This window comes from Syngnathoides biaculeatus, chromosome 6 (genome assembly GCF_019802595.1).
Source record: "Syngnathoides biaculeatus isolate LvHL_M chromosome 6, ASM1980259v1, whole genome shotgun sequence".
Taxonomy (NCBI): domain Eukaryota; kingdom Metazoa; phylum Chordata; class Actinopteri; order Syngnathiformes; family Syngnathidae; genus Syngnathoides; species Syngnathoides biaculeatus.
Genome location: NC_084645.1, coordinates 23,067,365 through 23,084,378, shown reverse-complemented (window position 1 = coordinate 23,084,378; position 17,014 = coordinate 23,067,365). Strand labels below are relative to the sequence as shown.

Genomic DNA, 17,014 nt, shown 5'->3' with positions numbered 1-17,014 from the left:
CAACATGGCGGCCAACCGGCTTCACCCAATCGACATACCGCTCGATATGTATGCGCTATCCAGTCTTTTTTTTAAATTATTATTATTTTTATTTTAGATCAGTGGCTGCCGAAAGCTAGCTTGCTACATATACTGTTACCTTGGCAACATCAACAAGACTGGTCAATGGCTTACATAGTCTGGGCTTCCGTTACGTCACTAAACCCTTCCGGGTGTAAACAAACGAGTTTGACCCGAACGTACCTGCTTTGAAAGCTCGCCGGATCAGAATGAAATAAGAATATTATACGTTTTTTAAAACTTAAAACTGACATTTAATTATAACTGCTGACTTAAAACTGAGAAGTGATACCTGACAGCGTGTTTTTTTTTTGTTTTTGTTTTTTTTACCGAACACTATTACTGTGCGTTTTTTGCTCACTGCGTGGAAATAAGATTAGCATAAAACGTGCGTGCAACAAGTTGTTGTACAAGTCATGGAGCGGCTGCAAAACGTAATCAACCAGAGTCAGGGAAGAGACCGTGTTTTCAGGTACCTTTAAGTCGATATTCATCTGATTTTTGTCCTCACTGTTCATTTTTGCGTCAAAGTTTCATTACAGTAAAAAGGTGGCGTAAATGTAACTCGACCGCACACTTATATTATTTCATAACAATTGTAAATCTCCCCCCCCCCCCAACACACACTTATTATTTCTTTTAGAGCAACCCAATATGCGTGTGCCCTTTCCGTGCACGTTCTTGGAAGCAACTCTCAGCGAAAGGAGCTCGTGGGCAAACTTCAGCGTCTGGAGGCGAACATGAGCGCCGGACGAAAGTGTGAGTATTGATCGATAATGTTTGCTCCAAAGTTCGCAATTGACAGTTCTGGCGAATAGGTGCTCCTCGTATTCGACATTTTCCTTTGGCACACCGAACTCTTGCCTTTTTCCATCAATATTTTATTGTTACATAGTTTAACCTCAGCCAGAAGTTTACCTACAATGCAAAAACACACATTTCAATATATATTTTTTTGTCCCAATGTGTGAAGTCCAATCAGCCCAAATATTAAACAGAAGTTGGCAGAAGTAGAAAAAATAAAAATTAATAAGCCCTCAGATTTGGACTTTGATAGCATTATGAAATAGGAAGCTATGGTAAACGGTTGTGTCCAAAAGGATTGAAACCCCCAGCTGAATTGCTTTCTTTTTGTTGTTGTATAATTAAAACATTTGAGTTTCAGATCAAAAAATGAACATGAGATGAAAGTTAACAAATTCACGCTTTTTATTTCACAGTATTTACGTCTACATGTTAACCCTTTCCGGGCAGGGGTTGCAAATTTGCAACAAAAATGTTCATATCATCGAAAATTTTAAGTTCAGAGTATCATTTTCTGAACGTATCGGATTTTTCTCTCTGCAAAATTGTATTTGGTCCAGAAAGGGTTAAAGAACCCAGGACAGAGCATCTTTTGTTGAAGCTACCCATTCTTTAAGTGAGCAAAAGTATTGGAGCATGTGTGTGTTTGTGATGTTGTAGTTGCTCAGGTGTTCTCTTTTCGATGGTTTGCTTAAACATTCAATATTGGTCGTGTTTGGCTTAGCGTCTCAATATGAAAACTGCATTTGCTCATTGGCAAAAATGAAGACCAGAGTGCTGTCCGTGGAAGACAATGGACCTTTCCGACCGGTCAATCACTTGTACAATAATAGCCAATCAGACAGCCGCATTGTCTTAGCGCCCTGCCGCCATGTTGTCCCACAAGCGATGCTGGTTGTCGGTAGCGTGCGCTTGGAAAAGTTAATGTTACGAAGAAAATAGTCCTCAGAGCGTGGAATTGTGATGAAAGATATCCTGCTAGCTTACAATGGGCGCGCTTGATTCATTTTCCAAAGCCTTAAAACACAGTTGACGAAAAGTCTACGATGGATTAAGGCTCACGGAAGAGCGCACCTACAACTAAACGTGAACAATATCAAAAAACACTAGGATGTATGTTCGAAGGTAAGTGAGGGAGAAGTATCTTCTCTGAGTTTGATTTCAGTATAAGTGCGGGAGAGCAACGTTCACTTTGTTAGCATATCCCTGACCTGCTGAATGAAGTGCGTCATATTTTATGCCGAAGAGTCGGTCGGGTTAGTGATACGTAAATGTGCCATGTCATGCAAGAGAAATGTCGATTTGCCTTTTTGTATCATGTCAGACTTTTAAGACAGAGTACTGGCTTCGATTACGAGCCAAGTCAAACTCTTTCATCTGGTGACGACGGTACTGACTGAGTTAATCACCATTATTTAAATGTGGAAAATCGAGCCTAACTCACTCGTAAAGACGACAATGATATTACTCATGATCTTTCTAAGTAAAAAGTACTCACCCTGCTTAACATGCGCAGTACGATTCCACTATTTCAAGATGAAGTTTGTGAGGCGACTTTTTTTGCATCGATCGCTAACATTTCGCTGGACCTCTGACATTGCGTCCTGCTCCGTCCAAAATCTTCATTCTGTGTACATATCCTTATGCTAATCTTATTTCCACGCAGTGAGCACAGTAGTGAAATAGTTGAGACCTCTCTGTAGAAACTCTCTTGGACAAGTCTGACGCATTTGGCAAAAAAACCTACCGAAATATTATCTGGAATACGCGATAGAGAATCGACTTCAAACCTGTTCTGGGACATGGCAAATGTAGCTAGGGGGGGGTGGGGGGGGTGGGGGGGGGGGCCTTAAGCTCGCCAGTCGGAAAGTTCCATTGATCAGAGCTATTGCGCAAATATTGCGTATGGCCAATGCAACAATTGGTAACGTCCTGAAAAAGACAAACTTCCGCTATACTTGCAACAGGCATCAAACAGGTCAGCTAAGCTAACCCGTGACCCGAATGAGGAGAGTCGCCATCGAACACGGATGGATGGCTGAATTCCCTTGACCTCGATGCACCGCGCTTCACACTTTTCCGAGTATCAAATTAGAAACCCACGCGAAGAAGCGCTTTTGCCACTTCTTGACAGTCTCGTTCCTTTAATCGAGCAAAGGAGAGGAAAGCTCAAAAACATAGCGAGACGCTACGTATGCTTGTAACTTTGCGAGGCGTCGCTCGCCTTTGCCAGAATAAATACATCGCGATGAACACCGGCTAACTTTGAGGCCCGACTGACTCTTTGAGCTCGGCGAGAGCGTGAGGGAGACCTTTTTAACTTTCCACCTGAGCTCAGTTTTACAAACTTTTTTTTTTTTTTTTTTTGGGGGGGGGGGGGACTTCAAGGTTCTGGTTCAATTTGAAATTCAGTAGCAGACTGGACTGGTGTGCTGTACGAGGTCGCGATGAAATCGGCCAAGCTCAGTTGGCAGAGCGCTTGATTATCTCGCCGGAGCCCTGAGGGGCCGCAATCGCTAACGCCGTGTCTGGCGATTTTGGTGACAGTGGGCAAGATGTCTTGAAATTTTTAAAAAGTTGGCTCTGAGGTGTTGGTGGGGGATGATCTCAAACAGAGGAGAGAACCATCTCGCGCCGCACAAGTAATTGAATCCCCAACACGCTAAAAAATAAACTCTATGATAAAGTCGAAGCAAAATCTCTGCCTCGAAGCTTCACTGTGATAATTTTGTAACGCTGACTAATGTTACCGCAGGCTCCCGCGCCACTTCTTGTGCGTATTAGTTGGCGTCGTAGCGCAACGCCAGGAGGAAAGAGCGGATAAAAGAAAGTGACTCACGCGCACCGTGCTCTGTGTGCATTGCGCATCAAACGGTCGTTAAAATCACCGACAGTCGCTCCCTTTGACGATTTTGGCAAAGTTTATCACTGGCCCAACATTGAGTCTGTCTGTGTGATGCATTGGTAGCTGCGGCACAAACATTGATTCCTGGCGGAACTTTTTTTGTTGTTTGGGGCTACCAGCAGAGCTCTGAGGCCAAAATGTTGTCACCCTTTGTTGTTTTTCTTTTCTTTTTCCCCAGCGCTCGCTGCAGCCTGGGGTAACTATTGCAGATCTGACATTGTCGTTACTCTTGTTCTGCTTTCTCTGTCAGTGTTCAGGCTGGGGAATGCAATCAATGCCATTGAGGCCGCCAAGCGAACCGCGCGACTCGCTGACCGAGTGCTTTGCCTCTGCCTGACCGCAGCCAACGTCAACCGTGCGCTCTACTTTATCTGCGACAACGCGCTCTGGGCCGGGAGCGTCGGTCTCCTCCGCCGCATCGACAAGAAACGCTGGAGCGTTAACGCCTCGCGATTCTACCTCCTCTCTCTGGTCTTGAGCCTGACGCGAGACGTTTACGTCATCTCCCAGTTAATAGTGCAGAGGGCGAGGGATAAGCACTTCAGGAAGAAAATGATTTCGCATCTCAACGAGAGTCCCGAGGTCGCTGAAGTCGTCATCCCACATTTGGACGCGTTTCTCTTTCTGCTGCTCCAGAGCGTCAAATCGCACCCGCCCGTCGTCTTGGATACCATCAAAAACCTTTGCGATCTGTCCATCCCCTTGGACAAGTTGGGGATCTACCGGTCAAATGCGGGCATTGTTTCATTTTGCGGCCTCGTGTCCTCGCTCATCGGGATTGTAACCGTCATACGCCCCGAGTTGAGAATCAAACCGTAACGTGCTTCTCCGGTAGAGCGGAGAGTTAAAATGGGTACAATTACTCTGTGTGGCTGAGGTGAAGTTTAACGGTGATTATTATATGATTTTCCTGGAGAGCCGACCCGTCATCAGAACTGAAGCCTTCAGAGCGATCGCCAGCGGTCACTTCTCGATTCAGGTCCATTTGAGACCTTTCACAGTTAACATTGATTTTGATTGAATTTATTGAATAGGCACCGAGAAAGATGAGGTTGTCGGAAAATATACTTTTACATGTACTATAAGCGCAATTGCATAACCAGTCACTGTGATTTAACGGGCGCATAGGCGCTCGTGCGCCATCGAGCGCGAAAATTCACGCGGCTCAGCCTACTTCTATTTCCTAGTTTACCTGACACCGCTCCCCCTCCGCTCTTAAAGGGGTACACTCACAATGATAAACAGAACACACACACAGAAGCAACTTTATATCTGCAGGCATGACTGGTGGACCACACCCGTAACTTTATATCTGCGGGCATGACGGACCACACCCGTACGTTTTTCAAATGTGAGTGACTGGTATAACTGAGTGGTCCGTGTTGATTTTAGCACTGCACTCTGATGATTACATATTCAAGTACCATCATTTCTGGACTATAAGCCTCACCCAGTAAAACCATTTTGTACATACATAAACTGCACCTGTCTATAAGCCGCATGTGCCCGCATTGAAACATGAGATATTTACAAAGGAAGACGGTACACTGAAAGTTTTCAAAAGTGTTAATAATATACCTTAGCTTTTACCAAACAGTACTTGTAACACGGCAGCACTACGGTACTAACACAGCACTAACAGTGCTGGGTAAAAAAAAAAAAAAAAAAAAACATACCGGTAAAATTCACTGAGACGCGGCAGTAACACAGCAGCACCTGCTGTTATTACCTCTGAAAGCTTTTGTCTTTTTGCATCGCTCCAGCTCTTCCACTGCCGTTTCCAGCGTCTCACCGTCGATTCATTTATGCCAAGTTTACGTGCGGCCAGCTCGATTTGCTTTTAGCTTGAAATCTGCGTCATATGCATTTCTTCTTGCATTTTCCATGATGAGGGTCTGTTCATGCTAATTTTATTCATGCACAAAACGCGAAGTTACATCTTCCTCGACACATATATTCCACCTGTCTCACTCTTACCTGATCTGCTGGAGCGCCCCCTGGCGGCCGTTAGGAAAAAAAATGCATAATTTAAGCCCCACCGTTGTTTAAACCGCAGGGTCGAAAGCGTGTGGCAAAAGTGGCGGCTTATAGTCCGGAATTTACGGTAGATTGATTGCCACCGGCGTTTTGGCACGAACAACACGGACGGCTCGCTAAAATCAACAGGTCGGTCACTGCAGCGAGCTCACAAACACCTGGAAATATTTGACTAAAAATGAGAACACTAACACTGTGACTTTCAAAATATTCAACTATTAAAAAAAAAAAAAAAAAAATGCGGTATTAACGCCCATGCGAAAAGGAATCCGCTAATGCTAGCTGACCCCGCCTAAATCACTCAATTCACTAAACTGTGCTTAGACGGCAAAACAGGCGAGCGGCGGTCACGCAATCGTCTCTTTATTGTGAAAATGAACAGTTCATGTCGCTAAAAGCTAATGTTCCGCTCAATCCTTCACCCCGCAGACACGCCAGGCGCTCATTCCGCCATCCAGCTGACAACCCCCCGCCCTGCCGCCGTGTATTAATTTTTAATGTGTGAATGACATTTAAAACATGGAAAAGAAAATTCCGTAAAATGACATTTTTAATTTCAGGAACGCCCGTGAAAGTTATTTTGTCTTAATTCACGCACTGACATCTCCATAAATGTCACACAAATGTCCACGCGCTTCATTGAAAATAGCTTTATTTTCATTTTTTTCATGAGATGACAATACAATTTGTTTTCCTGAAAGCGTCTCCTTTTCTCACGAGAATGGCATTTGCACGACGCGCTCGCCATCCCCCCCCCAAAAAAAATTGCAAAAATATATATCGTTTCCCTTTCACCACACTTGCAGGTTTTACCGTAGAAAGAAAAACAAAGAGAAATCCCCGTCAAAGAACGACAAAACATACAGAAATAAATAAGACGTTTGTTCTCCTCTGTGGATCATTTGCAGGGATGTACGAAAAGACAAAATAATTGGACTTCACATTTCGTTGTCATTGTCATTCCGGTACCAACGAAGCACACCTGGAACCCGCGTGGAGAAAACTAAAGCATATTATTGTTTGGAAAATTCACGTTTTTTTTTTTTGTTTGTTTGTTTTCAAATGCTGGGAGGCTTTCCTGTCGAAAACCGGGTGCTCTTATTGCATTTGGCAAGGCATCTGACATTGACTTCAGTACTTGACGACATAGCACTTTTATCGCGGCAAGAGTGTGAAACTACAGACCCAAGTTCTTGAATGTCCTTGCCAATGAAAAGGCACCTTTTGTATTGTGCTGCTTAGGAGTAATAACACCCCCCCCCCCCCCCAGCAAGTAAATATGTACCACCAGGATTTGTACAGTATTTGAAATGCCACAGAAAACAGGATTTGAATTTGAAATGGAAAGTGATCACATTTTTCAATCATTTCAGTGTAACAATTCAACCGGCCGCAGTTCGCTGTCTGTAATTCAACTGTCCGTGCCACCGGGCAAGGGTACTGCATATCAGAACCGGACACCCAGCCAATAGCAGTTACGCTTTCTTAGTCAGGTGACGTCACGTACTAAGAAAGCGTAACTGGATTGGCTGGCTGTTTGGTTCTGACCTCAAGTAACCCCGCCTGATGACACAGACGGTGAATTTTAGACAGCGGATCGTAGCAACTATTGAAAATGGGATCACTTTCCATCCATCCATCCATTTTCTGTCGCTGCTTATCCTCACGAGGGTCGCGGAGATCGCCGAAGCCTATCCCGGCGGTCAACGGGCAGGAAGCAGGGGAACAACCTGAACTGGTTGCCAGCCAATCGCAGGGCACATAGAGACGAACAGCCGCACTCACAATCACACCTAGGGGCAATTTAGAATCTCCAATTAATGGTGCATATTTTTGGGATCTGGAAGGAAACCGGAGTGCCCGGAGAAAAGCCACGCAGACACGGGGGAGAACATGCCATTTCCACACAGGCGGCTCCGGGATTGAACCCGGGAACTCAGAACTGTGAGGCCGACAGTTTACCAGCTGCTCCACCGTGCCGCCCCGGCTACAATTTGCAGTCTGAAATTCACCGTCTGTGGCACCAGGCGGGGTTACTTCAAGTCAGAACCAAACAGCCAACCAATCGCAGTTACGCTTTCTTAGTCACGCGACGTCACGTGACTAAGAAAGCGTAACTGCGATTGGCTGGGTGTTCGGTTCTGACCTGAAGTCACCCTGCCTGGTGGCACAGACGGTGAATTTCAGACAGTGAATTGTCACCAGTTGAATTGTTAACATTGAAAAGTTACACTGTTATTATTGAAAAATGTGTTCACTTTACATTTCAAATTCAAATCCTGGTGGCACATATTTACTTCCATATCCCCCCCACCCCCCCAAAAAAAGAAATCCTTCATTAGTTCTCCTAAAAAAAAAAAAAACCAACGTGGTACAATCTTGGATCCTCTTATGATTACCGAGTAATCTTGCACTTTAATTACACACGAGCCAAACTAAACTTAATCGATATTCCTTGACAGGAAAGATGATTGACTGTTTTTGCATCAAGAAATGTGTAAGCAGCATTCCGTTTTGAATGGGGAAAAACATTGTGTGGAATATTAATAAATTGTCTTCTAATCTGACAGTGCGCTGTTCTTTATTAGTAACGGACCACATTAATTTTGAGTGCTAGCACAGCAGTCGGTTGATTGGATCCGTGTAACGCGTTTCCCCATCTCATTCAAAATAATTAATTATCAGCGCTAATAAATATTCTTTTTCATTTTCATATGTGCCGAGACACAAGTCCCACATTCTTCAAATATCCCGAAATCTGAAAGAAAAAAAAAAATGAAAGGAAAAAAAAAACTACAGCATATACAGTGAATGTAAAAAGTCTACACAGCCCTGTACAACTGTTGCGTTTTTGTGCTATATAAAAAAAAAAAACAACTCAGAGATATGTCATCCAGCATTATGACATATTGATAAAAAAGAAACAGTTTCAAGAACGCAAGGTATTTTATCTTAAGGTAATGTGGTTGATTTGAGAATTAATCAATGGGATGCAAAATAAAAGCATATTACCATTGAAAGTCCCTCAGATTAACCATAAATAAAGTTCATATTTTGTAATAAATTTGGAATTTTTCACATTTGCCACCATGTGGACTAAGGCCCAAGTTCCAAGAAGAAAAAAAATTGCCCTCCACCATGTTTCACTGTAGGAATGGTGACGATATGGCGATTAAAAATGTTGCTTGGAATGTTTTATCAGTCTATAAGACACATTCACCGCAAATGTTTTGGAGATTTCAAGTGTGTGTTTTTTTTTTTTGCAGAATGCAGCGTTATCTTCCACTGACTTTGGAAGATAAGGCTTTTGTCTTGCAACCGTATCCACACAGCCCGGACAATTTTTCCCAGTCGGCCTCTTGGGAGCATCCCTCGCCATATGTAATGCCTCGGAAATTCTTTTGTACCCTTCTCATGACTGATATTTTCATACGTCGCGATAGCATTTGAACAAGGGTGTGTAGACTTTATAGCTATTGTCAACTGTGGGTCTGATTACTTGCAGATGAATGTTAGTGTAAAAAAAGACAAAGTACATCATGTTATGTACATTTCTGCAGAAATGATTTGTCTTGACAGCATCGGATGGCAAGGAAAATCTCCTTATTTTTAGGATACTGCGTCAGATTATGAGTCAAAACAACGAGAAACGAAACGTACGGAGAAATGAAAACTTCCATCCGACTCTGCAGTTTGTAAATGAGAATACGTGAAAGTGGATTGTTTCAGCGCAAAGATGACAGAATTTGCAAAGTGTGACGTACACGTTAAGGCAAACTCGAGCTTCTCTTTCCCCAGCCTAAGATATCATTAAGGCAAATGCAGTATTGGGAAAAAAAAAAAATGTTTGGAAAGGACTCCGATCTGATGCCGACATGACAGGCTGAATGCAGCAAAGGGTACCGTAATTTCCGGCCTGTAAGCCGCGACTTTTTTCACATGCTTTCAACCTTGCGATTTTTAGGGTGATGCGGCTAATTTGTGCATTTTTTTTTACGGCCGGAAAAGGTAAGAGTGAGACCGGTGGAATATATGTACCGAGGAAGTGACGTTTTTGCCAGTCCGGCCTTGTTAGCGTGGTGCTACCGTTAGCATCAGCGCGGCGTCATGTTATAACGTGATACCGCCTTTTTTTTTTTAATGTGGCAAATGTTATAACGTGAAACGGATCACGTTATAACATGAAATGAATCACGTTATAATGTAGAGCATATCATGTTATAACGAACGTTTCACATTATAATGTGGTTAATTACACGTTATGTGAATCATTTCATGAGAGGTTTCACGTGATAACGCAATTCATTTCATGTTATAACGTGAAACGGATCACGTTATAACATGAAATGAATCACGTTATAATGTAGAGCATATCATGTTATAACGAACGTTTCACATTATAATGTGGTTAATTACACGTTATGTGAATCATTTCATGAGAGGTTTCACGTGATAACGCAATTCATTTCATGTTATAATGTGAAACTTTCATGTTATACCGTGATAGCGACTTTTTTTGGGTGTGGCAAATGTTATAACGTGAAACGGATCTACATTATAACATGAAACGAATCACGTTATAATGTAGAGCATATCATGTTATAACATGAACGTTTCACATTATAATGTGGTTAATTATACGTTATGTGAATCATTTCATGAAATGTTTCACGTTATAACGCAATTCATTTCATGCTATAATTGGACCCTTTCATGTTAAAACGTTATAGTGACCTTTTTTTGGTGTGGCAAATGTTATAACGTGAAACGAATCACGTTATAATGTAGAGCATATGTTATAACATGAACGTTTCACATTATAATGTGGTTAGTTACACGTTATGTGAATCAGTTCATGAAAAGTTTCACGCTAAAACGCAATTCATTTCATGTAAAACTTTCATGTTATAACATGATAGTGACCTTTATTTTTGGTGTGGCAAATGCTATAACGTGAAACGGATCTATGTTATAATGAAACAAATCACGTTATAATGTGGAGCATATCATGTTATAACATGAACATTTCACATTATAATTTGGTTAATTACACGTTATGTTAATCATTTCATGAACCGTTTCACGTTATGACGCAATTCATTTCATGTTATAATGTGAAACGTTCATGTTACAACATGATATGCTCTATGTTGTAACGTGATTCATTTCATGTTATAATGTAGACCTGTTTCACATTATAACATGGGAAATAATAAATACATCAGCGTTAAGATCTCTGTGTACCGTCTTTGTAAATATCTCGTGTTTCAATCTGGGCACTTGGGGATTTAACTGGCCCGTTAGCACTGCGCTAGCGTGTTGCTGCCGTGTTACTGACCGGTCTCAGTGATATTTACTTGTTTTATTTTAACCGGCCCTATTCCCGTTAGCGCTAGCTTTAGCGTGGCGTTGGCATTCGCGTTGGCTTTAGCGCCGCACCAGTGTATTGCATTCTTTACAAATGTACTCGGTGAGGCTTCTAACCAGGTGCGCTCTGTAGGCCGGGAATTACGGTATTCAAAATGTGCCCCTGAGCATAAAAAAATAAAACCCGCCGGAGCGTGATCGCACCTCTTAGAGGTCAGCCTGCTCCTTCCACCCAATTAAATCCGTGGCGCTTTGAGCCGAGTACCGTCCTGTCTCCACAGTCCCCATTTTTTTTTTTTTTTTTTTTTTGCGTAACAATCCGCCTTTCAACTCGATTCCCGTGGGTAGAGAAACGGCAAAGAATCTTTACCCGGATAAACACGGCTCGGCTTGTGTCACCGCGGAGGTGTGCGCCGGCACACAAACCTGTTGATAGCGGGAGACGAGTGAGAGCTGATGACTTTGTGATATACAAAAAAAAAAAAAAAAACAAATGAAGGCAATGATGGCTGACACTAAGCTTGATAGGAGACTGCAGACATATTTTGTTTTTGTTTTTTTTTTCCCCAAGTACAAATCAACAAGCTGTTCCCTATCACAAACTAGCAAATACAGCGGCGCCTTGAGATACAACTTTCATTCGTTTTGTGGCCGTGCTCGTAATCCAAATCCTTTTCCTGATTGAAATGATGAGAAGTGCAATTAATCCGTTACAGCGTCTCTGGGGAACAAATGGGTAGTTTTTTGTTTTTAAATAGGAAAAATAGTGCTCTATAATTTAGTACTTTATAAAAACGACCCACGTTAATGACATACATATTTAAATAGAATAAAATGTGAGGGTTCCCCCCCCCACCACACACTTTGCATTGATTTGAATGGCCCTTGCGCTGCTCCCCTTAATGGCCACCAGGGGCAGTATAAGACAGCTGGACTAATAATAGTGTACACGGATGTCTGTACAGCAGGGGTGCTCAGCGCGTCGATCGCTGAGCAGTTTTGGTCGGAAAAAAAAAAGAAGATATCAGCCTATCGTCCATCTCGTCGCTTGATTCAGGTGTGGCAGACACACGTCGATCGCACGCACATAAAAAATGCGTTCTAGCAAGATGTCCCATTTACGATGTCTCGTTTGCTTTCTCCACAGCGGTCGTGGCGATGCGCCCCCCTGCCCCGAGATCGCGAGAATGAGAAAGTAGATAAAAAAAAAATAGTCTGGGCACCCCTGCTGTCCAGTATAATCATCTCAGCTCCTCGCAGAGGATAAAGAATACAGTATACGACTTGAGTACTGTTTTATGAACTGTCGAAGGTTGGGCCACTTGTATCTCAAGATGTTGATTTACCTCGATGCAACTTTGGAGGGTCTAGCGTCAGCTGGCGAGTTTTGCATTTTTGGCGTCAGAACAACTCAACCGGGTAAGTTTGTCGTGAATTCATAAAGTGACTGAATCCGTCATGTCAGCAAACGGCAAGTGAAGAGATTCCTTTGCTCGACACGTACACACGAGTAGCATTTGTTTTCCCCTCACACTGATTGTACCATCAACATAATGCGCTCTCCGGCGTGAGGGAAAAAAAGAAAAAATAGATCAAACATCTCGGCAGGAATGAATGATAGAATTCAGGAAAGCGACGACGATAAGGTTTGGCTTTTCGCTTGCACATCTGCCCAGTTCGTTTTACAGCAGGACGATTTGCAGCCTTTACAGCACAAAAAAAAAAAAAAAGCATCACGTTAAAAGGCGACTTTTGATCTCAAGTGAGTGGTCCAGGTCCCACCGTTTTGAGACCTCCTTGCTCCTTGATTCCATGAACACACGACGGTGTAAAGCGAGTCGCGTTTCAGCGACTGCGGAACCCGGCCGGTCGGTCGGTCTCTGGGGGTGGGGGTGGGGGTGGGGGCTGCGAGTCTTTCGCTCCATTCTCATTTCAGTCTTGTTTTTCCCCAGAGCGGCTGCCATTTTGTACTAGGAGAGTTCCCGCGCCCGGTCGTAGTCCGAGATCAGACCTTTGATATGGGACAGTTTCTGATGGAGGTACTCGCATCGCTTCTTCTCTTCCCTGTAGCCGGGAAATTTCTAGAAGACACAGAGAGTGGGCACAAGTCAGAGTTCAGTATGATGGGCCTCAATCGTACGCTTTTTAGCCGAAAACCGCACGGCCTTGCACAGTGGATATCAAAAGTATACGCATCCCGTTAAGTTACCAGTTTTTTTTCTCTAGCTGAGTAAAAATAAACAACTGCGATCCCTTGCACAGTGGATATAAAAAGTATACGCATCCTGTTAAGTTACCATTTTTTTTTCTCTAGCTGAGTAAAAATAAACATGCGATCCCTTGCACAGTGGATATAAAAAGTATATGCAAATCCCATTAAGTTACCAGTTTTTTCTCTAATTGAGCAAAAATAAACAACTGCAATCCCTTGCACAGTGGATATCAAAAGTATACGCATCCTGTTAAGTTACCATTTTTTTTTCTCTAGCTGAGTAAAAATAAACATGCGATCCCTTGCACAGTGGATATAAAAAGTATATGCAAATCCCATTAAGTTACCAGTTTTTTCTCTAATTGAGCAAAAATAAACAACTGCAATCCCTTGCACAGTGGATATCAAAAGTATACGCATCCTGTTAAGTTACCAGTTTTTTTTTCTCTAGCTGAGTAAAAATAAACAACTGCGATCCCTTGCACAGTGGATATCAAAAGTATACGCAATCCCATTAAGTTACCAGTTTTTTTCTCTAGTCGAGCAAAAATAAACAACTGGGATCCCCTGCACAGTGGATATAAAAAGTATATGCAAATCCCATTAAGTTACCAGTTTTTTCTCGAATTGAGCAAAAATAAACAACTGCAATCTCTTGCACAGTGGATATCAAAAGTATACGCATCCTGTTACGTTACCAGTTTTTTTTTCTCTAGCTGAATAAAAATAAACTGCGATCCCTTGCACAGTGGATATCAAAAGTGTATGCGTCCCGTTAAGTTACCAGTTTTTTTCTCTAGTTGAGTAAAAATAAACAACTGCGATCATGTGATTACACAAACGCACATACGCAGTTATAATGGTATGTTTCCGTGTTCAGAATGAATGCACGTGAAATGGCCGTCGCCGCATGCCCGCCAGAATTTAAAGTGAACCCAAAGTAATGTTCAGTTGTCAGTCGCGAGAAGGCTATAAAAGAATTTCCGAGGAGCGAAGTATACAATGAGGAACTGGACAACAATGACGTTAGCAAGAAGTGGATGCTCCTCCAAAATGGATGAAAAGATGAGAGGAAAACTGGGGAGGGAGGCTGCCTGCAGAGGTTTCTGGCAACTACTGGCTGTTTAGTAGATTTGACAACAATCTGGTGCCTTTACGTCTACGATGATCGATGTGGTGGAGTCACATGACTTATCTTACAAAAGGAAGGGGGGAAAAACAAAATCAAAACAGTACCAAATGGCAGTCATTGTTAGCTCAAAACCTTGACACTTCAGGAAAAGCCTACTAAAACAGCCGAACTATCTTGTGTGGGAGGGGAGGTTCATCAGAGGCCTTTCAAAATGGCGGCACGTGTGCGCAGACAAATGAACGCGATTGGTTCATTCTGAACACAGCCACGTCCCCAGTTCTGAGGGTGTGCGCACTTGTGCAACCTCATTGTCCCAGTACATTTTTACTTCTCCTTGATTACATTTATCCATCCATCCATTTTCTTTGCCGCTTATCCTCACGAGGGTCGCGGGGAGTGCTGGAGCCTATCCCAGCTGTCGACGGGCAGGAGGCGGGGTACACCCTGAACTAGTCGCCGGCCAATCGCGGGGCACATCGAGACAAACAGTCGCGCTCGCAATCACACCTTGGGGCAATTTTAGAGTGTCCAGTTAATGTTGCGTGTTTTTGGGGTGTGGGAGGAAAACGGAGTGCCCGCCTGGACAAAACCCACGCAGGCACGGGAAGAACATCCAAACTCGAACCCGGGACCTTCGAACTGTGAGGCCAACAGTTTACAGCTGGGTCACCGTGCCGCCCACTTACATTTATAAATTTTAAATTCAATTGTACAGATTATAGTATAGTGCACATCAGTGAAGAAAATGTTTCAAAATGATTTATAATTTATAATCACGGCAGTGTTGTAAATGTTTTCCTTTCATGGGAATTTAATGGGGGAAAACAAGTGGAAATTTGAAAAATAGAAGGCTAGACAAGAACTTGAATTATTCGGTATATTAATAATGAAGAATTATGTTATGTAAGGGACTTGATGAATGATGACTTCGCTACGTGGCTGCAACCAGAAGAGGACGTGTCCATTTAGCGTTGATGCACTCTAGTCTGAACACAGAGATTCTCCCATCCTATTAAAAAAAAAAAAAAAATCACAAAAAAATGTATTGGGCGGCACGGTGGTTCAGCTGTTGAAGCTTTGGCCTCACAGTTCTGAGGTCCCGGGTTCAATCCCGGACCCGCCTGTGTGCAGTTTGCACGTTCTCCCCGCGCCTGCGTGGGTGGGTTTCCTGCCACATCCCAAAAACGTGCAAGATTAATTGGACACTCGAAATTGCCCGTAGGTGTGATTGTGAGTGCGATTGGTTGTTTGTCTCCATGTGCCCTGCGATTGGCAGTTCGGGGTGTAGCCCGCATCCTGCATCCTCCAACACTCCCCGCGACCCTTGTGAGGATAAGCAGCGCAGAGAATGGATCATCTATTGTAATTGTCAAATATTCGCCTCACTGTTAAAGAAATAGATTTAGCCAAATAGCTCCTCCTAAACCTTTTAAAAAAAAAAAAAAAAAAACCTTGTTGGAACATCACCTACTTTGAATAATTAAATTCCCTGATAAGTACCCATGGATAATTTCTCCCCCCCCCCCCCCATGTCACATTAAGTTCAAACGCTGTTTATATTCAATTGAAATTCGTTTACGTTGATGCGGTTTGTAATGTTCGGCAACAGCGCCCCCTGGTGCCCATTTTTGAAAGCGTCAAACCCAAATAAGTGGAATGACAGAATTTTTAGTAATAGTCGTTAGCCGTACCTTTTTATACTTGCGGTACTTTTGTAGTATTTGCTCCTCCATGAGCTGCAAAACATAAAAAAAAAAAAAAAAAAAAAATGGAGAAATTGTTACCAGCTTCGCGCTGTCCCGAGTACTGGAGCCAGGGGGCCGGATCGGGCCGGTGGGTGGGCCGAGGCAGTACCTTGTACTCTTGCGTCCCCGGGGACAGCGTGTTGATCTTCGAACCCAACTGAACAAACATCTCAGTGATGGCCCCGATGCGGTCGTGGAGCGCTCTGTATTCGTCGTACTCGGAACAGAAGTCGTCTTTGTACCGCTCGCGTTGTTCCGCCGCAGTAATTGAGCTGTATTTTCTGGGGGGGGGGGCAAAACTATTATTGTCCAGTAGGTGGCGCACTAGGATAGCGGAGTAAAGCGGTCGTTCATTGGTGATGAGTTGAACAGATGGAGAAACCCAAGACAGGATCATTTGATTTCAAACCTATTTTCTGGGAAGATTTGTCGATATGTCCCCACCTCCTTTTTGTTTTCCATTTTATTTTTCAATTTTTTTCATTTTACGTGGATGTTTTGAAGGCGAGCCTAAAACTAGTTACAGATTATACCAGGGGTGTCAAACTCATTTTTCTCACAGGTCACATTGTAGTTCCGCGTTCCCTCAGAGGGTTGTTAGGACTGTGAAACCAAAAAATATTGAATCGTCACGTCATATTTACATCATCGATTAATGAACTGGTTTTGGAATCGGGAATCAGGAGTAATGTTTTTTTTTCCCCAACTATTCATGTTTGGTAACACAAAAATGCTCGTAATATCTCAACTTT

General features: G+C 43.0%; 2 protein-coding genes across 2 annotated transcripts in view; one reads left to right on the top strand and one right to left on the bottom strand.

The window, feature by feature from the left end:
* The first annotated feature begins 218 nt into the window (after positions 1-218).
* pex11a (peroxisomal biogenesis factor 11 alpha) lies at positions 219-5,442 on the top strand. The gene is made up of 3 exons (XM_061821498.1): positions 219-532; positions 704-819; positions 4,020-5,442. The coding sequence occupies exons 1-3, from the start codon at positions 477-479 to the stop codon at positions 4,586-4,588; spliced, it is 741 nt and encodes a 246-aa protein (XP_061677482.1). The 5' UTR covers positions 219-476; the 3' UTR covers positions 4,589-5,442.
* A 4,513-nt stretch (positions 5,443-9,955) lies between these two features.
* LOC133501669 (RNA polymerase II elongation factor ELL2) overlaps positions 9,956-17,014 on the bottom strand; it is a 42,137-nt gene continuing 35,078 nt past the window's right edge. The window contains exons 10-12 of the mRNA XM_061821496.1: positions 16,372-16,543; positions 16,209-16,253; positions 9,956-13,254 (exon numbers count right to left, since the gene is read on the bottom strand). Of these exons, the coding sequence (XP_061677480.1) occupies positions 13,144-13,254; positions 16,209-16,253; positions 16,372-16,543 (328 nt within the window). The 3' untranslated portion in view covers positions 9,956-13,143. The remainder of the gene's footprint in view (positions 13,255-16,208; positions 16,254-16,371; positions 16,544-17,014) is intronic.

What these genes read in the sequence shown, in the direction of transcription:
- pex11a (XM_061821498.1), top strand. Translation starts at nt 477, where the DNA reads ATGGAGCGGCTGCAAAACGTAATCAACCAGAGTCAGGGAAGAGACCGT. An exon ending in GGAAGAGACCGTGTTTTCAG is followed by an intron (nt 533 to 703) that starts GTACCTTTAAGT and finishes TATTTCTTTTAG; the next exon opens with AGCAACCCAATATGCGTGTG. An exon ending in CATGAGCGCCGGACGAAAGT is followed by an intron (nt 820 to 4,019) that starts GTGAGTATTGAT and finishes TTTCTCTGTCAG; the next exon opens with TGTTCAGGCTGGGGAATGCA.